This window comes from Vigna unguiculata, chromosome 6 (assembly GCF_037176805.1).
Source record: "Vigna unguiculata cultivar grain cowpea cultivar isolate G323 ecotype 2 chromosome 6, ASM3717680v1, whole genome shotgun sequence".
NCBI lineage: Eukaryota > Viridiplantae > Streptophyta > Magnoliopsida > Fabales > Fabaceae > Vigna > Vigna unguiculata.
This window is the reverse complement of record NC_140797.1, coordinates 35,549,554-35,577,179: the sequence shown is the minus strand read 5'-3', so window position 1 is coordinate 35,577,179 and position 27,626 is coordinate 35,549,554. Positions and strand designations below refer to the sequence as shown.

General features: G+C 29.1%; 3 protein-coding genes across 3 annotated transcripts; 1 reads left to right on the top strand and 2 right to left on the bottom strand.

The window, feature by feature from the left end:
- Positions 1–1,622: 1,622 nt before the first annotated feature.
- On the top strand, positions 1,623–3,621 carry LOC114188098 (zinc finger (C2H2 type) family protein). Its single transcript, XM_028076620.2, has one exon. The coding sequence runs from the start codon at positions 2,226–2,228 to the stop codon at positions 3,381–3,383; it is 1,158 nt and encodes a 385-aa protein (XP_027932421.1). The 5' UTR covers positions 1,623–2,225; the 3' UTR covers positions 3,384–3,621.
- Positions 3,622–5,128: 1,507 nt separating this feature from the next.
- On the bottom strand, positions 5,129–9,032 carry LOC114188944 (GDP-mannose transporter GONST2-like). The gene is made up of 10 exons (XM_028077620.2): positions 8,652–9,032; positions 7,861–8,057; positions 7,364–7,574; positions 7,032–7,171; positions 6,742–6,871; positions 6,200–6,298; positions 5,899–6,053; positions 5,702–5,818; positions 5,440–5,537; positions 5,129–5,346 (listed from the first exon to the last, which is right to left on the bottom strand). The coding sequence occupies exons 2-10, from the start codon at positions 8,046–8,048 to the stop codon at positions 5,300–5,302; spliced, it is 1,185 nt and encodes a 394-aa protein (XP_027933421.1). The 5' UTR covers positions 8,049–8,057; positions 8,652–9,032; the 3' UTR covers positions 5,129–5,299.
- Positions 9,033–11,149: 2,117 nt separating this feature from the next.
- On the bottom strand, positions 11,150–13,887 carry LOC114188501 (transcription factor MYB119-like). The gene is made up of 3 exons (XM_028077073.2): positions 13,460–13,887; positions 13,242–13,368; positions 11,150–11,899 (listed from the first exon to the last, which is right to left on the bottom strand). Exons 1-3 carry the CDS (start codon positions 13,885–13,887, stop codon positions 11,150–11,152), a joined length of 1,305 nt encoding a protein of 434 aa, XP_027932874.2.
- Positions 13,888–27,626: the final 13,739 nt, after the last annotated feature.

Sequence of the window (27,626 nt, the reverse complement as noted above, 5' to 3'; positions counted from 1 at the left end):
AATTTCACATTTATCTCTCAATTTCTTTTATATTTGCTTCGCCAAATATTTACTTATTTTAACGTTATATATATATATATATAATAATGAATATGTCAACCATGCATTTATTAATATCCATAAAAGAAATGTATATAAATGTAAAAAGTGATAAAATATACAATAATGAATAATGTGATAGAAAACTGCAATCCAAGTGGATGAACCAGGTACTGAAAAAGTCTCCACGTGAGATACTGACATTGGTGTGATATGATTGAAAGTATATTAAATTATGAAGTTGAGTTACAGAATTGTTAATGCCATAGCTATAGCTAGGTTAAGTATCTCCATTTGATGCATCAAGGAAGATCTTAAGGACCTTCTAATCATCTTCACATGCCAACTATCATCTTTCTCTTCCACGTCTTCCCATGTTTCACAATATTCATCTTTTTCTTTAATTTTACATTACTCTGTCATTTGGATACCATTTTATTTTTCTTAATTTTTTCAAATATAAATACTTTATTTTACCTTTTTTCTTTTATTTTTTTCATTCTCTTCCTAAATGAGTATTTAATGTTTAGTATTTTATTGGTTGTTGAAAAAAAAAGTAAACCTTTAAATCTCTCATGCTTATCATGACAGATAATATATGAGTAATTTTGTATCTTTTAATATTATACCCTTGTTAAAAATATACTGAATGCTAGTACAGATGTGTATTGAAAAATAAATAATTTGATCTCTCTACTTTATTTTTATTAAATTTAATCTGCATATAGTTTTTTACAGTACAAATTGTAAGTTTCTCACCCCATGATTTCATACAATAATTAATAAAACATTAATTATCAAAGGTGTAAATTGTCACTAACAAATACAAAAAATGATCTGTTTACATTTTACTAAATTTATCCTTTATTTTTATTTGAGTATTTTCTTTTTTACAGTTTTCTTTGCTATTTATCTTTATTAATGGTACGCAATTACTTCTATTACATTTCTATTAATTATCTGATAATTTTAGGTGAAAGATTTAATCTGACCAACTAAGAAGAATAGTTAAAATCAGGGAAAACAAAATCACTGCTGGGAAAAATAGGAAAACATAAAGCCAATAATTAATGAAAATAAAAAAAATATGAAAACTGTTGTAAAATAGTTCATATTTTAATATTGTACTACCATAGGACATCTTCAATTATTTCTTTTTCATGTGCCTAGCTCTACAGACATATTTATTATAGAATTTATTTCCATTGCAGAATAAAGGTGTCTAATTGGAAGGTGGACATCCTCTACTTTAAAATTCAACAGACATATTTACAGACATATTTTTTTTTTCTTTTTTATAATTATATAAAGTAAATTGAGTGAAAGAGTGCATTAATAGGCAATTTCAACCTAAACAATAAATATATTTATCAAGGCATGCAATAAATATAGTAAAACTTAAAAATGGTGTATAAGATATGATAAGTCACATTACCAAAAGCATCTAATTCAGTGAGTAATTTATGCTTCTTCTTTTTTGAACTCTTAAGCTTATTTAATTATTTAATGCTTCATAATTAGTAATCCACGTCAATGATTGTTTCCACACAAGAAAACTAGAGGTAAGGTGAGGTAAATCTGGGATAATTTCTTGCTTCAAAAATCATAATTGCTTAACCGTGTAGAAGCAGTGGCACCACAGAATCACTTTCCACCCTGAATTCAAGCTAAAATTTAGCAAACCAAACGCAGTATATATTATAGATTGAATCACGTACCGTTACTTTCGGTTAAAGCTTGGACATCATCAACACAGCAACAACACTATATCCTTAGCTTCTTCTTCCATTCCTCATATAATAATCTCTTTCTGGGGCACACCACAGTAAGAAAGAAACAGAGATCAGTGCTTGCTTTGCTTAGTTATCGCTGTGAAGTTGCGTTCCACCTACTCTTTTTAGTCTCTTTATCTTTATTCTTCTTCTGTTCTAGTGCCCCCACCCTACACCATTCTCCTCCATCAATCTTCCTTTCTATTCTTTCTCTCTTTCTTTCTTTCTTTTCCTTTCTTCACCCTAACTCACTGCATCTTCTCCCTATGAAATGATCCCCACACACCACCCCAATTGCACCATCCACCACCATGTCTTCTTACCCCCCATCCACCATCATTCACAATCTCAGAACCCCTCACAGAGTTAGGTAAGTCACCACAAAAGATTCATTCTTTTTCTGCCTAACACCTTATGGCATCATCCATTGCCACCTTCTTCAACAAGTTCCTCTATCTCCTCATCCTCTTGCTCCACCTTGGCTGCTTCATCTTCACCACCACCACCGGAGGAAAAAAAGCGCCACCATCAAAGAAACGCAAAATCTCACCTTCATCCCAACCCTCCTCCCCTTCCCACCCTAAATTCAAAACCCACAAAGCCCTGTCCTCTTCTTGGCATTTCATCAAACACCTTCTTTCCATCAAGTCCTGCAAAACCCCCAAAACCGCCACCTCCCAATTATCCCCTCAATCATCCGCCGCCACCTCCACGACCACCGTCTCCGCCGCCGCAGCGCACTCCCTCGTTTCCCTAACACAACCCGACCCGGACAGAAAACCACCCGGGTCTTGTCCCGAATCCGACATTTCCGCCGACACCAACCTCTTCTTCCCTCTCCGCAACGACATCTTCCCCTGCACCGCGTGCGGCGAGATCTTCCAGAAACCCCACCTCTTGGAAACCCACCAAACCCTCAAACACGCGGTTTCGGACCTATCCGGATCCGACCCGGGTCACAACATCGTCCAGATCATCTTCAAATCGGGTTGGCCTGAATCCAAACCCTCCCCCACCATAACCCGCATCCTCAAGATCCACAACAGCCCAAAGATCCTCGCGAAGTTCGAGGAGTACCGCGAGGTCGTGAAGTCCAAAGCGGCACGTCACGGCGCCCTCACGCGCCGCCGCGACGAGCGCTGCATCGCCGACGGCAACGAGCTCATGCGCTTCCACTGCTCCACGTTTCTATGCGACTTGGGACACAGCGGGGATTCCTCAATTTGTTCGCAGCAATTTTGTAATATATGTGGAATTATTAAGTCGGGGTTTTCTCCAAAACTCGACGGAATTGCCACGCTGTCCACCAGCTGGCGTGCACACGTGGCTATACCAGATGACGTGGAACAAGAATTCCGCTTCATGAATGTCAAACGGGCCATGCTCGTTTGTAGGGTTATTGCGGGTCGGGTTGGGTCCGATTCAGACGACGCGGAAAAAGCCGATGGTGGTTTTGATTCGGTAATGGCGAGGCCAGAGACAGGGGTTTACACTCGGCTTGATGAGGAGGAGTTGTTGGTGTTTAATCCTAGGGCTGTTCTTCCTTGCTTTGTTATTGTGTATAGTGTGTGATGTGATGAATTCAACGGCTGTGATGAAGATGATTATGTGCGCTTGGTCGATCGAACGGTCATGACGGTGGATTGTAATTTTAATTTGGCTAAAAAGTATTTTGTAGCTAAGACATGTTTTTTTTTTGGTTTTTCATAATCTGGGCTATTATTAGACCCTTGTGCACGAAATTTTGTGCATTAAATTGACACATTATGGTATAGAAATTGAATGTGGTGTATCTAAGACTTTTGGTGAATGCCTCTTGGTTGTTACTAGGTCTTACTTTTTTTTTTTCTCTTCTTAGTTAATGATTTTCTTGAATTTGTTATCTTCATTGCTTTTCTAAAGTGAAGTTTGTGAAAATTTTCAGGTTTACTCTTGCAATTCTCATATAACTAACGTTCTTTGGTTTGTTTGTTTCTTAGGTTTTGAATGATTCCTAACTTCTCAAAAGTTAAAAAGCGACTTTCATGCAGAACAAGATGCCCTAATTTTCCTTTTTTTTTGTAATGACCTATTACTTTATTATCAAAGGGAAAACGCTTCGTTTTGATTAGCTATGTCAACAAGTGGAACCAAGCCATAATTGAAACTTATGATTTTGAAGACTGCACGTGTTGGCGTATTTGTAAGGACTTCCAAGGTTTTTGCTATATGAAGAAGAACATTTAGGTTTGATTTGCTTTCTCAACAACTTGACAAAAACAAAGCTCTATTATTAAAACGTTGATTTTTAAAAGCTACGTGCATGTTTGGTTTTCTTCTTGTTTTAAGATTTTCGGGAGAAAAAGAAAGATTATTTTTGTATATACATATACGAGTTTTATAAGGTTTTGGTAAGTTTCACAACCTGACACCAACAACTACTTTTTTTTTTTCTTGAACAATTGGTATCTAAAACCTATTTCAAACTTTGATTAGTCGAAATTTAATCGTGTGAAATTATTTATATTCAAACCCTTGTGTTTTCTTTCTTATATAATTTATATGACATTAGTTAAGAAAACCAAACACTTTCCTAATTGGACCAATTATCTAGGAATATAGTGTGGAAAAAGAGGAAAGGTTGTTTTAGACTTTTAGATGAGTATTCCCTCTTTTGAAAGTTTGGCAAAGGAAAAAACTATGAACTGTATCATGTGATCTTCTAACTTTACTCCCCAACCTAAATTTTATAAATATTTCAAAATTCAAAGTTGTCTCATAAATAAATAATTTGGGAGAAGTATTATATACGAGAAACAAAACTTTTGATAATTGACTAATAAAGGAGTTGAATCAATATTGTTAACTATTGGAAGCACCACTTTTGTTAAAATATGATTATTAACAAAAGAAACGTTAAAAAATAAAAAATAAAACGGCTTCATAGATACCTTTTTTTTTTTCTATTCAAAAACTGTCTTTTGTTATATCAAAATAAGATTGATTATCTTAGAATAAGTTATCAATAAATTTATCTAAAAAAAAATTATCATAATATATTATAACAATATTCAATCATGCTTATAATCAAATTCATGAAATAATATCTATTTCACAACGTTTCCCACCAAACACTTGATGAAAAAGTGGGTTGTGGAATGATATGTTCAGTTAAACAATTGTGGTAGATTTGCTTCAATAGCAAAATCTAATTAATCGCTTTATTCCTTAAATTGGACCGTCCATTATTTTTATTTCACACAATTTATTTACATTTTCGGGTGTTTGTCAAAGAATAGCATCAGATCATTATTATTCAAGAAAAAGAAGAATAAGAAGAATACATCAAATCAGAAAGAAATTACAAAATCTTTTACTGAAATTAACAGAGCCATAAATAAACTAAAGAATTACAACATGTTTTAATAAAAAATCTGTATGGTTATCATATATGTATTAATTCTCACACACTTTTATATATAGGTTACTGTAACCTGTAAGGTATAATGTTACGAAGATATCTTGGCTCTTGCAAAGAGTACACCAGCAAAAAGACCTGAAAATAGAGTGCAATTTTTGTTTCAGTAAGATTAAAAGGAAGTAGTCATTACCAAATAAATAAAAAGTGAAATGATTCTTAATTAATTACCAAACAAAATGCTGAATAAATTTGATACACTGAGAGGAACTTTGAACACTAAAATTCCAGCAATAGAGATTGGAATCTTGTTCAAGGAGCCTACAAGACTGTAAAACACACACAAACTCATTAGACAGAACTCAAAACAAAGTAAACATCTGAAACACTAAAATCTGATCAAATGTATCTATATGAAATCACTGAACATGTTCCTGTGACTTTTAGCAAGACTACATCAATGTATTACTGAATTTTTACTCCACAAAAGTACCTATAAGTTGTAGGACCAGTTTGATGCAAGAACCACATTGAGGTGAAGCTGATGGAGAGTCCAAGCAGTCCACTGGCGGTTGCAACCACCCAAAACATCGGTAGTTTAACGACATCGCTGGAAATCGAGAGGAAAACAATGGTGAGGAGGCAAAAGGGATGACTGAATTATGAAGAAGAGAAACACATTTCACTCACGCATGTATTACATAATGCCACTCTCCAAAAAGGAGAATCAAGATGATGGCAAAAGGTAAGGACAATAAATTGTTCAGCAACACCATTGACACCTCTTTAAGAGATCCAGATTTTGTTGACTTTTTTGCTTCATCCATAACCCACCTAAGAGTAAGCTGCAACAGAAAGGAAAACAGATAATCAAAGCTTGGATTGAATAGAACTGAAATTTGATCCAATGAAGGTTCTCATTCTCAAAATCAAACTGATTAGAAGTCTCTTTAAAGAATATAGACATGAAACAAAGGATAAATAGACATACTGAATAACTTGCAGTAAGAACACAGTTGATAATCTGCCAGGCATAACCAACTGTATCAAAGGAGAGATCTGTAATACCAGCAGTGACAGCAGAGATAATCTGTATGAATTTTGTATAGAGAAGCAGAAAATACTTCAGAAACTAACATGAGCAATAGGCTAATATGACTTATCAGCAATTTAGTGAGCAGCATGGACTATTCAAGATTAATCATACAACTTGACCAATTAATGAGACTCTCAGCATTTTCTTTTCCATGATTTCTGACATGATGAAGCAGCAAACGTTGTCCAATTTGTCAGACATACAAATGTCAGAACAAAGAGATGTTTGTTTCAAACACATTGCATTACCAAGGACTGTTGCATTTGCATCATGAAGTATCTAGCATGTTTCACCTTGATTAAACTAAAACTTACAATTATTTGAACTTACTGCTACAAGTGCATGAAGTTTTCATATAACAAGAATACAGATGATTTAGTCATCCTATGGAGACAGTAGATGTTATTGAACAAGTTCAATCTAAGAATGCCATTTACCATCATAAACATTGCGGTCCAAACTTTGGGATTCTGACGTTTCCGAAATAAATATAATTCTCCAATTGCCGTTAAGATGTTTGTCACGTTCTTGAGAATTGTCACCATGGCAACATTTATGTATTTCAAGCTGAAAACAAAAATTATCCAGAAGACGTAAGTGTAGATAGGAGCCACGATCATTGGCTAACACACAGAGTAGTGGAGCAACAGCAAGATAGAACTAGTCCTTTCAAAAGTGTCTTACTAAGCAAGTTCAACATGTTCATTGATGTTAACAAAGAAAATACCTATACATGCCTGAGACAAGCATGCCAATAAAGACCACATTGACAGGGATCCAGACCCTGATCAGCCTCCAGCTAAGCTTTTCAACTGCAACTCTACCAGAGAGAGCCAAAAGAACAACAACCAGAGTACTGATAAAGTTCTGCAAAGTATAAGGAAGAATAATGACCACATGATTGTTGATTTTTCATTTACAACATTCTCCCGGAAAGAAGTTAGGCAAGAAGCAGTGAGACTATCATTGTTAAGAATTATAATCTGATTAGAAATTCAGAACCTCTTGCCATCATTTAACACTCTCGTGGAGCAAAGAGAAGGATAAAGACTAACTCACTTGATAAAGCATCAACGATACTCCTGCATTGAAATTATAACCTGATAGAACAATTTTGTTCAGCATTATCATGGAGCAAGAAGAAATGCAATAAGCTGCACCAGATATAAGAGGTACAGACTTCTTGGCTGATCCAAGCAAATGATGTCTTTCCTCCTCATCAAGACTGACATTATCACTGATTGTAGCCTTATTTGCTTTCAGAAGAAATCTGCTTGCAAAGGTGAATGTGTTCCACATATTGCTTAAGCACCATAATTATTTAATAAATCAACAATCATGGTATACAAGGTTAAACATGCACCCAAAATCCCAAAATTTAAACAAGATATTTGAACCACCCGAAAACCAGATCATATATCATAAGAACAATTGAGTGAAATGAATTCTAAACAACTGATACCAACATGAAATTTTGTAAACAAAATTTACAGTGATAGAATAGAAACAAAGCAAGTAAAGGAAAATGCATGAATGCATAGAGATTTCTTTCACACCTATCATTCAAAGCTCTGCGTTCTGCGTTTGTAGCAAAGTTGTTGATTGTCAGGTTTCCTTGTTTGCGAACTGTGTGCATGGCATTAGTCCTTTCATCTAGTAATTTTTCCGATATCATCCCCCTCCCTAACCCTGGTTCTTCAGGGTCATGCTGATCAATAATGTCTAACTTAAAATCAGACGACATTTCATTAACCTGAACATAGGAAAAGAAGTCAGACAAGATAGAACAGTTACACTTGATGCAAATTCTCGAGTAGAATAACGAGAAAATCACAAATTCAACAACAACAAAAAAAAAAAAAAAAACTATAAAAACATGCTGAGAAAAGTAACTTCTACACTACTATAGAATGAAAATCTTGAAAGATGGTTTGAATCGATGTTTCACTCTCTGAACACAATATCTAAATTATAACTACAGTTTAAATCAAATTTTAACAGTTGATTGTAGGGGGGGGTACCTGAAAATATTTCCACCAACAAACAATCAACAATGAAGTTCATCGACTAGAAGAGTCATTTCATTTTCCAACACAAATTCATTTCATAGTTAAAAAAAAAAATAAAAATTCAACCTTAAACCATGCGATGCCCCATGCAATTCTCAATTTCCAATAAAACAGTCACCACCACAGTTATGAACAAAGACCATGATGAAATGGAAGCGGTCATTCAGCAAATAAGTGGGCACCAAAGGAAAAAAAAAATCATGATTACAAAACGAAAACAGCAGCAAAAACAGGGGAAATTCAAAACGTCCAGAAGAAAAAAACAAGGATGTTCTCACTTGTGCACAGGATAACTACCATACGCAGAGTGTCCGCAGCAAGATCATCCACAAAGATTCAAACTTGAACTAAATGACGAGTGTCCACATGGAAAAAAGGTGAGAAAACTTCCAGGGGAATGGAAAACCCGCACTTACTACCCAGTTGCGGAAAATGGGAACCCAGGAAATAAAAGTTCAAACTTTTTGAAGAACACGCAAAGGGAAGAGCAATTAAGGTGATAGTGTGAAGCGGAGGTTCCATGTGAGAGAGAGGCGGTAATGAAGTAGAATAATGGAGATGGAGCGGATTCCGAGGGCTCCCAAGTCAACCTGAATGAAGGTGCCATGAAGATGGCTTGAAGAAGAAGTGAAGTGAGTGAAATGAAAGAAGGGTAAATGGGTTTTCGTATGAATGAATGTAACGATTTCATGGTTTTTTTCCTTTGTTTAAGGAATATGGACGTGTCAACGTCACATTCACAAACTGTTCAAACCTTAAACTTTTCCAATTTTCCCTTTTTGGAAAAAAGGACACCTCGCTCGAATACCCGCTTGAATAACATAAAAAAATGATTGAGGTTTCAAGTTAATTGTTGTTAATAGTGTGATAAATGTTTTTTTCAAACACAAAAGTCTATTAACAATAGTTTCATTAATTAATTTTAAGATTAAATTTTGATTATTGCCAATTCTTAATTTTTTTTCTGTGAACTTGTTCCCTAAATTTAAAAAATTCCAGAATTTATGTTCAAAATTTAATCATTAATATGTTTTATATAGTTATTAAAAATAAATTTAAATAAGTGAAAAAGAAAATAAGTAAAGCTTACAAACCAGAAAAAATGGCAGTCCCGTTTATATAAACTTTTTTGAACAAAATTAAATTATTAATTAAATCTCTAGTAATAGCATAATCTGTAATGGGAATAGGTAGCTTTGTCATAGTGTAATACATTACATCATATTGTTGATATAATAAATTATACTATTGAAATTTATTTTTTATCCAAACAGAAAAATTATACCAACAAATATGATTTTATGACATAGTTCTTTTAACTTAAATTCCATTTTATTGAGTTTTCTCAGTATAAAAATAGATAATTAAACTTTTATAAAATCAAAACTATACATTATTGACCCCAAAAGTTGGTTTAAGTTTTTTTTAATAAACATGTCACTTTTACCACTGAAAAAAACATAAATAGACCCAACTGAATCCACCGGCCTAACGTTCTATTTCTTCCTGCAGTCCCATGTTTACTTCCTGCACCACCAAAGTTTTGTTTTAGTGAAATGACTCGGTTATCTTTCATTGACCTCCAAAATTTGCATTCAATCAAGAATGTAATTTGGATTTTGAATTATCTTTCAAATTTACATTAAAATTAAAACATTTACTATTTTTTTATTATATTATTATATCACCTATGTTTGACCTATACTATTTATTTTGCTTCTTAATCACTCTCATACTTTCTTATAAAACCCCGTAAATTTGGAACATTTTTTCCTAATCCGAAATAAATTATATGAAAGTTTGGACGTAATATTAACCCCAATGGAAAGAATTCTTTTATATATATATATATATATATATATTTCGGAGGAGATGCAAAATTGAATATTTAACTTCTTTTATATTTTTAGTCTTTCTCTTAGTGTAGTCTTTAAGCTAAACCTACTTTTCCTGGCACTCACCTAATACTTAGTAAAGTCTAACATTTTGATAATATTTTTACAAAACTGTGTCCTGAAACATTTATATTTATTTTATCAGGAGTTATCATCAATATTAATTCATAAAAAAATGAAAGAAAAAAAAACAAAAAAAGTTAATATTAAGTTTACGTGATGGAAGTATTTACACACATGTAACTAGTAATTAATATATTCTTTTCCTTGTGTTGTTAACTGAACAAACTATGAAACAGCTAAGAAAAAAAGTATTATATATATATATATATATATATATATATATATATATATATAGATAGATAGATATTGTCTTAAATTTAATTTATGAGAAAAGGCATGTTGTAAATTAACTAATAACTTTTTTTTATTTATCTGCTTGATGTAGTTATTGTATGAATCATAATTAATATAATGATCTATTACATGAGTTTTTATGTGAGTAAAAATTGTAATCTTAGACCTAAAGATTCCATGTTATCACTCATTCATTCTTCGTACACCTTGAATCCAAGATAAAAAGAGTTAAATAAAACATTGAATCCAAGATTATCTAATGATTTCAATCTTCACATACTCAAAGAAAAGGATAAATAAACGATGTTGGTAACAAAAAGAAAACTTTTTAAAACGCAGTGTATAAAACAGCCAAATGCAGATCTCATGCCACTAATATATATTCATCCTAATCCACACTATGATGTACAAACAACATAGTTTATTATTCCAAAACCTTCCAAAATATAAAAACCATAAACTAAACCATAAGTTAAGATCATCTTACTGGTGCAAAAACTGACAAGTAGAAAAAACAAACCCTACTATATCCCAATCTCTCTTTCCCATAACCAATCTTGCTTCCCCAACTGCAACTCCGTGTTCTGGTTCTGAATCCCATTATTGCAGAAAAATGATGAACCAGCAGTTCCATTATGCAAATGAGAGAGACAGACATCAAAACCAAGGTAGTTGACAGCAGTAGTTGTTCTTTTAGGGGGGAAAACACTCTCATCAAAGGACACGTGTGAGTTTGTGTTTAGGTTGGAATGAACAACAGACCCTGATTGCTCGAGTTCAGTGAGAAGCTGAATATTGTTGATGGTTTGATGATGATGATGATGATGATAACTATCAAAGCCTGGAGAAGAGTTGTTGATAGTTTTTGTCTGCTTAACGGATTCAACGATGGCATTGTTTTCATCGAAAAGTTGTTGCATGAAAAATGTCTCATCATCATAGGAATCAGACATTAGTGAAAAATTGTTGTTGGTGGCAATGTCGGATAAGTGTTGGGAAGCAAATGTTTGTTCCACAGAGGTAGTTGAAGTGTTGCTGAGAGACAGACTTTTGATGTAGTCTTGCAGAATAGAGGACAATGGCTTTCCATTTACGATTCCTGTTCTTTTGTTCTTTCTTCTTGAGTTTTGTCTCCTCTTTGTGGCATTCCAATGGTTTTTTATTGCATTTTCAGTTCTTCCTTTCATTTGCTTTGCAATCTCCGCCCAGCGGTTTCCAAGCTTGGCGTGATATTTTACTAAGATCTTTTCTTCTTCTTCACTCCAAGCATCTTTCTGTAATGTTGAATACCGAAGGAAAATTTAAGAATTCTATGAATGAAACAAGGGTAGTTTATTAGATAAAAAAAGAGGTCATAATTTTAATAGAAATTAGTCTAATGAATATTTTGTACAGAACTTTGAACAAGGTAGTTAATTTATATTTGCTCCATGAAAACTTAAAAAGCTATTCGAAATGGTTTTTTTTTTTATTGTAATCATAATTTAGATTTAGAATTTCATTATTTTAAAAAGTTGGAACTGCAAAAAAATAAGTCCTTTTTATAAGAGCAGGAATTACTTATATTTGGATACAATCGTAAAAACACAATTGTTTTTTAATCCTTCCGGGTTTTGACAGTTTTATGAACTTATTTTGATAAACTATTTAAAAAAGCTAATATATAAAATTAAGTTTTTTTAACTTATTTTTTATTTTGACATCTACAATATCATGAACCCGTTTTCAGTTTAAAAAGTGACTTTTTCTCGAAAGAATTATCCATGAAAAAATCAAATAAGTTATTGTTTCTATAAAATAGTGTTAATATAACATAAACATTTTCGTATCAAAATTAAATAACAATACACACAATTTTATAATTAAAATTTAGAGAGAGAAAACTAGATGTTAATACAACTGTAGAATTTAGAGAGAGTGAATGTGATTAAATCACACGATCAGTCAGACTAAACATATAGCTTAATCAGAGAAGTTTTGAACATTATTAGGAATAAAATTATGGAAATGTTAGAAGTATTAGGCAGTCTTGTGGCTTAATCATAGAAGTTTTCAATATTATTAAGAATAAAATTAAGTTAAAAAAGAAATAAGTCGGTCTTGTGACTTAATCATAGGAGTTTTTACTATTACTAAGAATAAAATAATCGAAATGTTAGAAGCAACAATGCTATAATCTCAGGAAATTTTGTGAAACAAACATTGAGATGAAACAGGAATATATGAATGCCTAATTATGGAGTTAACAATCCAACCAGTTTTAATCTGTATCCATGTTTATATGCATACAGAAAAGGAAACATATGAAGTGTGATCCATCTGAAAATTCGAAATAAACCTTGAAAAAAAATCTGAATCTATGCCTAGATACATCATCATTAACACATCATGAGTTGAAAAATCCTTGTTTTTCTTTTATCAACTTGAAAAACCCTAGACAGACTAATTTTGACGTTCCTTTTCTTCTAAAAACCAGAGAAATAAACACTCAAGTTCATCATTCAAATAACATAACCCTAGGGCATGATTTTTTCCCCTCACTGTTTCCAACATTATAAAAAGAAATAGCACAAAAATTAGCAGCATTGAGGAGGATTAAGCGAGTAATTAACAAACCTTAATATCAGGACGCAGATGATTATGCCATCTCTCTCTACACTGTTTCCCAGCCCTTCCATCCAACTTTTCTGCAATCTGAGACCATTTTCCTGTACCATGTTGCTTCACCAACTTCACCAGTTTCCTTTGATCACAGCAAAAACAAACAAAAAATCAGAAAAAAAAAAAGTTCAGTGCAGATACATAAATGAAAAAGATTGTCATGATTTCTCAACCTGTCTTCTTCTTCGGTCCACTGGCCTTTGATCCAAGGTACAGAAGACCCTTCCTTAGGTTTTCGTCCCACCCCTTTTCTGTTCTTCCCTGACACATGCAAATCTTCTTTCAAGCACAGTGGAGGAACTTGTTGAGTCCAATTCAGAGCCACCACTTCATTTGCTAAAAGCTGTTCAACAAAGTTCACTTCTCTACCACCATTATGCCACAAAACGTTGTAGTTTGAGCCACCAAAACCATCGAAAACACTTGCATGGACATTGTTTGCACCATTCTGTGGCTGTTGCTGAGAGGAATGGCTCTGTTGTCCCCACAAAAACCTTTCTATGGCTGTCAAAGGAGGACCAACGGAAGACTTTGAAGGGTTAGAGACCCTTAAATTTTCACTTCCATTAATAATGGCACCACCTCCTCCTATGTCTTTCATGAAAGATATATGCTTTATGGAGAAAGAGATCAGAAAGAGATTAGAAAGAGATCAGAAAGGGAAAGAACTTTGTTTATGGTAAGGTCTTAAGAGTTTTTGAGAGGAAAAAAAAATGGTGGATAAACGATGATTATTATATTATACACATGGATTAGTAACCAAGGTTTATGCACTATTTATTCAAAAACTAGGAGTGAGAGATGGTGTAACTCCTCAACTTCTATTGGACTAAGGAAGAATCTACCTATTATTTCACTTTTATAATGTGTTTTAATTCTAGATTCATTTTTGAATTTTCTACAAATTTGGCTTATGAAAAGTTGTTGAATATTTTAATAGTAGGTGTAATTGATATTAAAATGTTACTTAATATTCATAATGGGCTAATTAATTGCGATAATGGCATAATTTGAGTTAATTTTCAATTTAAGTCATTATTGTTCTTAAATATTATATATTTAAAATTATTAAAGGCTTAAAATTTTTGTTTACCATTTTTTTTCCAGAATTATCTTGTTCAAAATAACTAGGAATAGGGTTTGTGCACATTACAATATTACGGGTGACGGTAATTATCCCGTGGTGGAGGTCCCGGATAAACCGAGTCACAATCGAATCATGATGTTTGGGCTCATACACTCTTAAATAGAAAGAGTTGTGTCCTAACTAACAATTATATAAGCGTTCGATCCAACAATGACACTTTATAAGTGCTCCATCCAACATACAGTAAATTTGTAATGGGTATGCACATTGCAAATGGTGACATCCTTAGAGTAGATTGAGGTAATAAGTTATATGTAAATTTAGTGAACACGTATATAAACATAAGTATATTGCCTTAAACTGAATTTTATTTTCAAAAATTTATTCTCTTTAGAGTTCTTTTTCAATTTATGTGTTTGACATAATAATTTAGAAATTAAAAGTAATAGAAAGTAAAGTAGGGTACATACTTTCTTTTTGTCAAGGTTAAGAGAATAAGTTTTTTTTTTCTTCAAATTATCCAGCCTAATATATTTATGTTCATTCAATTGTCATTGAAGAAAAGTATTGAGATTCAAGAGGAAATAAAACATTGAAAAATACTAGGATATCCTCCTTATGGAAGTGAAATGTATATGATCAAGTAGTTGTATAAAATAAGTTTGGTTATGTGTATAACTTTTAGGGTATTTTTAATAAAATTATCTGAAAAAGGTAGATGAAAGTTAAAAAAGTTAAATTTAAAAGTATTTGATAAAATTATTAAAACTTTTAAAACATTTTATAAAAAATAAAAACAAATAATTGAATAATTAATGTGTGTTTCGTCTAAATTATTTTAAAACCGTAACATGAGCAATAAGTAAAAAATTGTTAAAAAAAATTACCTCACTAAAGGTAAATGAAATAATTTTATCTACCCATTTCATTTTTGTTTCATCTATAATCGAGATCAAATATTCTATACACTTTGTAAAATATGATTTATCTTAAAAAGCTTTTAACAAATTAAATTGAAATTACTTACTTGTTCTTTTTTATTTTTAGAACAATTTCATTTAAATTAAATTAAAAAGATAATTATGGCGAATTAGTTAAAGATAAATAATAGTCGGATTGAATATACTTTTAATCCTTTAAAATTTAAATTATGGCGAATTAGTTAAAGATAAATAATAGTCGGATTGAATATACTTTTAATCCTTTAAAATTTAAATTGAGACTACTACTTTCCTTTTATCATTTAATTAAAAAAATTTATTTTTAAGTCCTTCTATTTTTTTTAAACCTTATTTTTTGTCTATATGGTTAAAATGAAAATATTTCGAAAGTTGTATTAAATTTTTGTTAACTCTCAGTTTACTTAGAAGAAAAATATTTGCTAGTTTATAAGAAAAAAAGGATGATCAAAATTTTCAACTACCTCTAATCTTTTATCTGTTTAAAAATTTGGCATTGAGTAATAATACAGTCAAATTATAATATATAGATAAATATAAATCTTACCTTATTACTAAATTATTTTTGTTATATTAAATTAAAAATTTGCTTAACATCAATTAAAATTATTCAATATTTTTTGTTTATCTCTTACCAAATCTGCTCTCCATCATTCCAAAAAAATGAGAATTTATTCAGAACAAGCTGGAGGGATCTCCACTCGCCATTAATCGTAGTTGACGTCATTAAGTAAACATTATTCCTACAGAATAAAAATAATATGAATTTTTAATTGGAGGATTAGAAGAAGTTATATCTCTAATTTAAAAGACTAAAACATAAACAGGTCTTTAATCATTTTTTTAAATTTTCCATTCAATTGAATCAACTAAAAAAATATTAAATGTACCACTATTCATCACATAATTTTTTTTTTGTTTAGTCTCATAAACTAATATTGTATTTTGAAGAAGACATAGAACAAAAAAAAAAATTTTAATTGGAAGAAATAAATATTAACCCTTAGTTTAGACGGTTAAAAACTTGTTCAGAATATAATTGATTGGAACTACCAAAAACATAGTTCTTGAATTTTCTTTTTTTAATTTCAATAAGTTATTATATATATATATATATATATATATATATATATATATATATATATATAGTTTTCAGATTATCAGCCCAAACATATTTAGATATTGAAAATGTTTTTAAGACTATAAAATTGAAGAAAGTTATGAATAATTAAAGAATTAATAATCAATATTATGTAAAAAAAATCATTTATCAAAATTACAATTTTCAAAATATAGAAACGGAAATTATAATTAAATATTTTTGTTATTACTTTCTGATATTCCTTTTTTTCTCTTTTCAGAAAACAGTATATAGTTTTAAATGGTTTATTGAAATACAGGCTTTCCAGATATACAAAATATTGTCACTTGCTAAGACTTTAGCAAGACTCAGAGTCCAACTATAGCTTCAATCAAATTCGCCATGTCTATCTATTCTTTTATATTTAAATTTTATTGTAATCTTTTTTTCCATTTATATTTATAAGAATTATGTGAATTATTTAAATAAAACTTTTGTATTTATAGGGAAAGTTGTGAATTCTTTAAATAAAAATTATTAGAATAAATATTAAAAAAATTTGAAGGACTAAGAAAATATTAAAGAGTAGTAGTTTTTTTCTTTTTTTAAAAACAAAATATGGCATTGAATCGGTCTCAATTTACATTTAGTAATATGTTGATAGTTTTTTCAATTTTTAAGAAGATTTTTATTTATATCGAGTTTATGTTTCGGAGCTTGGATAGTGAACTTTCAGAAATTTTGGTTGGAAAGTGATTCTATTTTAGTTTATTATCATGATTTTATAGATCAGTAAACAATTTCTTGTAGTCTTAGATAGATATAATATTAATGTTTGTATTTTTTAAATATATGTAGTTCAGAGTTTCTCGTATTTTTCGTAAAAAAAAATTACTTTGATAACAAGTTAACAAAATTGACTTTTATTTATAAAGAACATTATAATATAAAGTAGTTTAGTATTTTATATCTCTATGTATTTATTTAGGATTTTTTTCATAACTGGTATAGATTGCCAATATTTTGTGAAATGTAACTTTTTATCTTGAGTTTGGTGTATTCCTTCGATATTTTTTTTCTTTTAATGAGATTTTAAATAACGATACATGATTGATGGTTTTAAAATATCATAATATATATCAATCTAACTTAGATGTCAAAATTCATAATAATATCGACAATCAATAAAAGTTTTATAAATCTACTAGTATTTTAAAATAAAAATGCATTTAAAATATATATTTTTTAAAATAAAAATACTAAAACAAAAATATATATATATATATATATATATCATTTAATTTATAATAAACTTTAATATCTGAATTTCTTATAGATCACTCCTAAACCTACCCATACAATTATTTATGCATCCATTTATATTTATAACATACCTTTAGATAGCTAACAAACAAGCTGCTGTAAACAAAATTCAATATACGTACCATTATATATGAGTAACTAATAACATTTTCATGTGTTTGAGCCATTACATTATATATTAATAACCGTATTTGTTACCATTTTTACTCACTATAGATCAAATATTGAATCTAAAATAAATTTTTTTAATTATATACTAATCTATATTAAATCATCACTTAAAAAGCAATATATAGTAACAACATGAATACATACTTGATACTTAATATGGATTCAAATTAGACTTGCTCGACACATACGTTATATCATCCAAAGAAATACAATATAAGGACAATATTAATATTACATTAAATTATTGAGCTCACATCACTTAGGTCCAAATTAATTAAATTCATATTTACAATTCAAATGTTGTACAAACTCAATACACCAACTTACTCAAAATTATAGCACATTATTTTATAATCACTTCAATTCATTCGTATTATTTTTAATAGAATTGACATAATTTATACAACATCGTTCTTATTCTTAACACTTCAATAATTTTTGAAATAAAACATTCAAAATTTATATAACATAGATGAATTATGATTATTGAACATGCAAACACTTTAAACTAAGTTAAACATGTTTAAGTGAGTAAGAAAATGTCGAACATTATCACCTTGTTTGAACGATATTAAAAAATTTTACTCTAAATACAAATTGATTTATAAATTAATCGTGTTATTCTCTACACCACTTTCACTAAGACGGAATCATATATTAAGGAATATAAACAAATCTCTCATAAGAGTAACAAAATATAGGAGAACATATTTAGAGAAATAATAATTTTTATAAAATGAAAATTTAAATAATTAATTATTTTTATTTATAAATTACTCGTTGAAAGAATTAAGAATAATTTTTCAATTCCATTGTAACAATTTATATTAATTTACTAACCGTACACAATACTTATATAGCTAAATCGGTAATCATCATGTATGAGAATGAGAATGAAGATTAAAATCGTTACCTTTATTATAACGTGGAGTTTGATACAAATATTCTTTTCTTCAAAAAAGTAGATATAAAGATTAGTACTTTTGATGGAACACTAAAGGACAAAGAAAAAGAATATGATAAATTATACACTATTAATTACAATGACTATTAGTTATTGTATATGTTGAATCATTTAAGAAGTTGGTCTATTCTTTATCCTATAATTATATCCTAATTACTCTCATCCAAAAGGATGAAGAAAAGGACAAAAAGTTTGTATGAACAAAAGCGATTTCGTTTACAATAAGATAATTATCTTCTAAATCTAGTTTTAGTTTGTTCTTAAATCTAGTTTATATAAAAGGATAATGATGATAAAAGAAATCCGTGGAAGCGAAAATAGATATCTGTGGATAAAATGCTTAATAGACATCAAATGATAGATATATGTTATTTATTATTATTTACTTTTTATATTTTTTACATACAATTAATCGAATAAAATAAAATATCAGTAAACAAACATCAATATTCAAAAAATTATTTATAATTTAATTTCATAAATTATATTTTTATTTAAATTTATGAAAATAAAGTTGCTTTTACAAATATTGATTCTATTTAAATTTATATTTTTGCAATCTAATAACTTACATAAAACTGTCTTTTAAAATTATGAATGTTGTTTATATCAATATTTTATGATGTCTTGGATTATACTTTAGGATTAAATTTCTCACACTTATATTTTGAAAATTAAGTTTATTTAAAATATAAAAAAATTTGCAAGTATTCATATATATTTGTAACTATAAAACAATTTACACATTTTTAAAACTAATATCTAACAAATATCAACATAAATAATAAAACGAATTTTCTTTTAAAAAATAATATACAACTACTATTGATGCCCATCATAAGATGAAGAATTCTATAAACTTTGTGGCACAAAGCAAATTGCACCAAAAGGAAAAGAGATTTTTTTATGGCTCCACAAAGGGCAAGTAGTGGGTGCGGTGTCGTTTCACTTAACTTTCTGTCACTTCCTTTCTTATCAAAATTGTAAGCCACATTGACATAAAATTATATATATATATATATATATATATATATATATATATATATATATATATATATATATATTAAGTATGGTGGTTGTCTCTTAATTTTCAGTAAATTTTAAAATTAGTCCATTTCGAAATTTTGGATCAATTTAGTTCTTTATTTTTTGAAATACATGAATTTAATTATTTTAATCAAATTCTGTTAAATTTATTTGACATTTCAAACACGTTTCATAATAATATTTAATTTAATATTAAAATAAAAATGTATCAAATAGTATAAACAACTCAAATACAATAATGAAATACGTACAAAACATCAAATAAACCTAACAAAATTATATTAAATGACTAAATTCACGTATTTCGAAAGATAAAGGATTAAATTGGTCCAAAATTTCAAAATGAACTAATTCTAAAATTCATGGAAAGTTAAAGGACAAAAACATATTTAATTATATATATATATATAATAAAAACTTATTACAGTAAGATAACACAAAAAATTAAAATTTTAAATAAAGTTTTGGCCTTAGTCACAAACAGTAATATATAAGGTGAAGGATTCGATTGGTTTTCGTGTTTGGATTGTGTCTGAAACTTCAGAAACACATTTCAGAAGAAAAAAAATGAACACTAATTAAAATAGTTTTAGTTTGTATTGTGTGTGGTTATATTTTTTTCACCTTTGAAGAATACTTATGTATTCATATTTTTATGTAAAAAGCAACGATGGGTCAACTATATAATCATATTAACAAAGAATGATATTAGAGAAATGTTACTTGCATTGTTGGTAATTATTGATATGATAATGTAGTTTACCATAAGAAAATATGATATTGCCATTTGTTATATGACATTTAAGATGAGATTTTGAGTAAAATGTATTTCCGTATTAAAATGAAAGACATGTCCCATTACAAAATAAAAAATGAATGGATAAATCAAAAGTTTGAGGGAAACTCTAGTTATATATTATATTAATTTAAATTGCTTAATCAATTTATTGATTAGTTTGATAGAATATTAATTATACTTATACAGAAAAACCCGATAAATTTTGAAAAGTGTATTATTTATTTTTCTATGTCAAGTTTAAATTGTATAATTATTCATTAAGTCGAAGATAAATAGATGATCACATATTATGTCCAAATCCTACAATTAACACAAAGACAAAAATATATCCCATTAGCAAAGATTGTGTTCTTGAGTATATAGCAAAAACTCAAACTTTATTTTCATACTTTTAACTGATGCGATGTTCATTCATCCAACTTTGATCCATGTTATGTTCATAAAAAAAAAACCCGTATCATTCTCAAACTTTTAACTCTCACAAGGTGAGATCCTACCCATTCAAAAAAAAATTATTTTTCATGATTTGTTAACACATATACAAAGAAGTCAAACATTATAAATTTGAAAAAGTTTCGATAACATTTTACATTGGTCTCTGAAGAATATAAAATGAAAATGATCACTCGTGATCAGAATCAGACATGCATCCAAAAAACAACACAAAATTGTTTAAATCAAAATTTTATCAAATTTATGCATAAACTTCAATGTACACGTTATAATCAATTATAAAAAATAATTTTTTCAAACTGTCTGATCGGACAATTCAAGATTTTAATACAAACGATAAAAGTTTAATTATTTGTACTATATCTCAAATGTGAGAGCTAAGGTTCACTTAGTGTTTAACTAAAATTTTAATAAATCTAAAATTAAATTAAACAAACAACGCTAAAATCTAGCTAGTAAACCAATCAAATATCTAATAACACTAAAATTAATCAAATATCTAATAAAAAGTAAAATTACAATTTAAAAAACTTCAACAAGAAAACCTTCTTCATAAAAGGTTGCTCAAATTTTTAAAAACATTTACTTAAGAATAGGAAAAATGACCAAAATCGCATCTTAACCAATTAAGACTTTGCAATATACATCAAAACCAACAAATTAACCTAGGAGGGTGGCCAAAAGATTGCAATGTCGTCGCGAGAGTGTAGAGGAGTCTCATTGCCAACAATCGAGATGGGAAAACATAACACCATGCCACCTACTGGCCACTGCAGACCGTGTCGCCACCGTTGTTGGACGTCGCCGCCATTACTAGACATCACCGGAGGAGCTCCACAATGCAATGTTGCTGTCATGCGAAATCCATGGACAAAATAGTCAGTGAAAACGCTAAAAAATGTGAACCAAGGTAGCCAATCAACTTCCATTTGAGTTAAATGAAGTAAAATGAAGTAAAAATCACCTTTCGTGGTGGTGGAAAACCTCGTTGCAACCATTGTTTGCCTTTCACAAAGGTAGTGCAAAGGAACAATTGAAATGAAATGGGTTCACGTTGTTTTTTTTTAGTGATTAAAGTGGTTTGACGTCGGGTAATTAGGGAGCAGACATCCTCATATTTATGGGACCTCGACGTTCTAGGACATCGGATATGGAAGTACTGACGTTCTTCAATATCTAATATTCGAGGGTTGATGTCATTCGACATCAAATTGCAATAGACTGACATCTATTTTGTATTTGGCATCGATGAGAGAACAAGACAGCTAACTGACACTTTGACATTTTAATACAAAAATACCACATTATTTTTAATGTTGGGTATTTAGTAGACAAACATTAAATGAGTGACATTATAGTGTAATAGTGTAAAAATAATCTTTCAAAATGTCATACATAATTAAAATAACAAACAATATCGCCATCTTCCCTTTTTTTATTCTCTCCATATGTCTTAAAAAAATAATTTGTGGGTGTATTTGTGTTTACATTTGTTGCTGTAAAATGTTTATAGTTCTAGATATGCTTGCATTTATAACTGAAATTGTGTTTATATGTATGTTTTGTACCTTTAAATATATATGTTGTTCGTGTCACTCTATTTTCTACTTGTAAATCTAATGTAATTATTTTGAAAATTCTATCTACATATATAACTATACCTACATATATGTTGTTGCATGTTTTGGACCTTTGTATAGTCATTGCATATTTGAGGTGCAATATTTGGATTTATGGAAGAGTTTACAACTAATGAAGATGAATGACAAGATACAATCAATATTGTAAAATTATCATTCTTATTTTCATCTCCTATCTTCTCTTATAAGCAATGGATTTTCTTTATGATTTCTATAAAATAAATAACCTTGTAAGAGATTAATAAATGAAGTAAAATCTTACTTTTAAAGCATGTATACTTGATTTGGAAACAAGTTTGTTGAAAACGTAAGAGTAACAAAATGAATTAATCTCGCCCATTCTTTCCCGATCTCTCGTAAACACACTACAAATGGTGGGAAACTAACTGATACACTCTAAATAGACATATTAAATGTTATAATCCCTCACTTTTATTTTTATAATTTTATTATTATTATTTTATATATATATAAAGGTAAAAATATACATAATTATATAAATATACATATCTTTCTAATAGTATGACACAAAAAAAAAATATTTTTATTTTATTTTTGTTTAAAAATTAGCAAGCTTAAAATATCACCATGTCCCACCAAATTAGTGACATTTCTCATCGTTTATTAGTAAAAATATAATATTTTATATTGCTATGTCTTTTTAAGAAAACATCTTATCTTTATATTTTAATTTATAAAAGGATGGAAGTCAGGTTAAATTGTTTTTCTCCTAAATTAAAGCTAATTTTGTATTAAATAAATTTGTAAAGGTATAAAATTAAATAATAACAAAATATTAAAGCTAATTAATATATGAAAATTAAAATGCCACGATGAAAAGTTAAAAATATTATTTATCATCACCGGAAAGTAGAAAAAGCAAAGTTTTAAATTAAACTTGTTTACAAATATTCAAAATTTAAATCATAGTTTCAATTTTCAAGAATAATAGTTTTGGCATTCATGGGTAACACTAAATTGATTTACTTTTAGGATTAAAAATGTTTTTGTCCTTTAACTTTTGATCAATTTTGAAATTAGTTCATTTTGAAACTTTGAACCAATTTAATTCTTAATCTTTTAAAATACGTGGATTTAATTATTTTAATCAAATTTTGTTAAGTTTATTTGACATTTCAAGCGCGTTTCATAATAATAATATTTGACTTAACATTAAAGCAAAAATATATCAAACAGTATAAACAACTCAAATACAATCCTGAGATGCGAACAAAACATCAAACTAACCTAACAAAATTTGATTAAAATAACTAAATTCATGTATTTCGAAAGATGAAAGACTAAATTGGTCCAAAATTTTAAAATTAACTAATTCTAAAATTCACTAAAAGTTAAGGGACAAAAACATATTTAATCCTTACTTTTAAAAGGAAAAAAATATTTAGTTTTTGTAAAAGAAAAGAATAAAGAAGTTGAAGTGGTGAATTTAATTAGATGCAATGTTGAGAAAGAGTGATGGTGGATGAAACATCACAACCTTCTTTCACGTGAAAATTGCGTCATTTTGTGCTTGGCTTCGCTTAAACATTGCATCTTAATAGTACATAACCCATCCCAACAATTTAATGTATTAATCATTCATCTACTTTCTATTCATGGTGCTGCCTAGCACTAGGCTTCTTTTGTTTCATCCATTTTCTCTTTCCTTATGGTTGAAAGAAAAAAGTCACACAGTGCACATAACTACATTCACAAAATATGTTCAAAGAAGAAGATCCAAATAAAATAATTCTGGTTTGGTAAAACAATGAACTGCTTCCTGAATTAGAGTAAAATTTCTCATTATTACTTACACTGTATTTTATTAAAATATAATAAGTCAATTCATAATTTTTAGTGACAGAAACATTGAGTTATTTGTGTCTGTTTTAATGATCATTGAAAAGAGGGAGAGAACTAGATTGATGTATCATTTTTAGGTACCTTCGAATTTTGGTCTATCTAGTCACATGATGAATTGATCCCACTCACTATTTTTCTTTTTAATTTTTTATACTTATTTTCTTTATATATATATATATATATATATATATATATATATATATATATATATATATATATATATATAATTATAAAATTCAACAAATTCAGTTTAATTCTCAAATATTGACCTATTAAAGAATCTTCCTATATCAACAAATGATATTCTTCAATAGTTAATATCGGCAAGGTTTGTCAAATGTTACAATAAAATTCTTGAGATATTAGCAATCACTTATTTAAAAGTTAAGAAATTGTGATTGAGAAATACTTAAAAAAAAGTATTTTTTTATAGCAAACAAGTAATTAAAGTTTCTGATATTTTTTTCTATAATAGAATAAATTATCAATTGAAAAAAAATTAAGTACTACATTCACTGAATATACAATTTAACTATTTATAGAGTACTATTTTAAACCTTGAAGATGGTAACAAAAACAATTAATGTTTCTAATATTTATAAAATTCACATATGTATAACCTAATATGTGATGTGACATTTCATTTAATAAAAAATTTATAATAAATAAAATATCACATATTATAATAAAATAGAACAATCGAGCAAAATATTCAAACATAAACATGTATTAAACAAAAAACAGTCGTAAACATGTTTTAAAAAAAAACAGTTTTGCAAAAGATTGTTCATCAAAGCAAGGAAGTACATAAGATAAGTTTTTCAAAATATGCTCGAAAGAGCAATAACTAATAAGCCTAGTCTAAACAACAACATCTCCACCATCTTTATGATCATCAAGGGGTTTCCACATTTGCTCACACCAACATTGGTGATCATTGCAAAAAGGAAAACGCGACAAGGAACCAAACACATAAAGAAAGAAGAAAGAAGAGTAAGTTAGTGAAACTAATTTAACAGGTAAATAAACATATTATGAGCACAAACAACATGTGATAGCAAATAATAAAAGACCTTCTAATTCGATTATCCGGATACATGTAATGAAATTGGATTCACTGGAAACTTACACTTATGGTGGCCTCTATAGAGTCATTGTCAATGGGTTTCATCCTACCACACACAAGGTTAGTCCATGATCATCTAAGGTCATTATCTTGCCAGAGACTAAGACTAAGACATCTTACTGCTCTTACCACATGAACTAGTCTGCTCTATGTGAGTCTTAGTGGCGCACCTTAAAAGGTCCGTAGGAGGACCATGGACCCCTAAGATTTTTTAATTTTTAAGTATTTTTAAAATATTATTTTAAAAATTTTAAAATTGATTTTTATTTTTTTTATAAAATATGATATTTAATATTAATAAATAATAAAATAAAAAATTAAACATAATAAGGAATAATAAAATTTATTGAGATATTTTTGTTCTCTACCATTTGAAGTATTGTATTCATTTATTACTTTTGAATCTCTTCTTTATTTTTTTGTTTTAAAAAAGAAATAGAGAAATAGAAAATTAGATATAAATTCATTCTCTCGCTCTTAATTCATCAGATTCTATTTTAAGATTAAAAAAAGTAACTCTCTATCTTCTCTTATAGAAAAATATTAGTTTGATATTTAGTTTTTTTTTTTTCATTTTATGAGTCTTTTGTAAATTTATTTTTTTATGAATATAAAAAGAAAAGTTAGATTCAGTTTTTGTAAAGTGATAAAAGGGAAGATATCCTTAAAGATAAAAACAATACAAAAGAAAAGTTAGATTCAGTTTTTGTAACATTACTTGAATTCTTAACACACTACTCCATATTTTATCTCATGATAATCATCATCCCAAGTTAAAACACATCAAATACAGTTCAAAATATCCCATCATACATGGATAATCACATACATCATGCTTTTAAATTCAGCCAACCACAAATTCAACAAGAGAACGAAAACAATTGGCACCGATCTCGCTTAGGCCAAAAGACCTCACTCAAGCGATAGGGTCCCCTCACTTAAGCTAGAACCTTCTCGCCTAGGTGAGAACTCGAACAGAAGGTGCAATGCACATTTGCGAGTTCTCGCTTAAGCTAGATCTTCTCGCTTAGGCGAGACTACTCTCGTTTGGATGAGAATTCTAGCTTTAGCAATGACTCGCGCAAAAGTAAAGGGGAGTTTTCTGCTATTCTCGCTTGAGTTAGAGGTTCCTCGTTTGGGAGAGAATAACAGACTCTCACTTGCTCACACATGCACAGCCAGAATCCCAAATCAAACCACACACAATTCATTTCCATACAAACACAAACATCAATCTAGCAATTTGAATACGATTCAGAACCAAAAACATGCAAGATACTTCAAAAGCTTTAGATAAACCTAGTTCCCTTTACCTTAAAACTGACATTACTCGTGGGGGGAAGAATGTCCTAGGTGGAATGAATACCACGACTCCGCAATAACCTAAAGATCTGAAAAACAAGGACACAAATAGATAAAAATAAGGCTCTAAGGAAGACCCCAAGACAAAATCAACACTACAGAGTTGGAAAAGAAGAAAAGACAGAGGTTCAAAATCTTCGACTTATCCAGCTTTGACTTATCCAGCTTCTGTTTCAAGGGGAGAAGAGAGGTGAGTTGTTTATGAGTGGATGAGAGAAGTTGAGTGGAAAGGTAGAATAGGAATCTGAAAGTTTTTTTTTAAAAGAAAAAAAATGACCCTTTTAATTTAACTGAGTACAAATAATTTTCAAAGAATAAAAAAAAAGAGTTTTACATAACCAAATTAATATTTAATATAACCAGGTTATATTTGGTAACATATATTAAGTTAGGAATTACTCTTGTAGTTAACGGATAAAAAAACATCTTGTAGCTAACTATAATCTTGCTATCTCATTTTAGATA

Bases quoted from the DNA above. Each gene is read 5' to 3' on its own strand.
- LOC114188098 (XM_028076620.2), top strand. From the start codon at position 2,226: ATGGCATCATCCATTGCCACCTTCTTCAACAAGTTCCTCTATCTCCTC.
- LOC114188944 (XM_028077620.2), bottom strand. From the start codon at position 8,048: ATGTCGTCTGATTTTAAGTTAGACATTATTGATCAGCATGACCCTGAA. The intron at 6,299-6,741 runs GTAAATGGCATT...AAATTCATACAG, and splicing joins GGACCGCAATGTTTATGATG to ATTATCTCTGCTGTCACTGC. The intron at 6,054-6,199 runs GTATGTCTATTT...TTTCTGTTGCAG, and splicing joins TTCTTACTGCAAGTTATTCA to CTTACTCTTAGGTGGGTTAT.
- LOC114188501 (XM_028077073.2), bottom strand. From the start codon at position 13,887: ATGAAAGACATAGGAGGAGGTGGTGCCATTATTAATGGAAGTGAAAAT. The intron at 13,369-13,459 runs GTTGAGAAATCA...CTGTGATCAAAG, and splicing joins TGGACCGAAGAAGAAGACAG to GAAACTGGTGAAGTTGGTGA. The intron at 11,900-13,241 runs GTTTGTTAATTA...TCAACATTACAG, and splicing joins ATCTGCGTCCTGATATTAAG to AAAGATGCTTGGAGTGAAGA.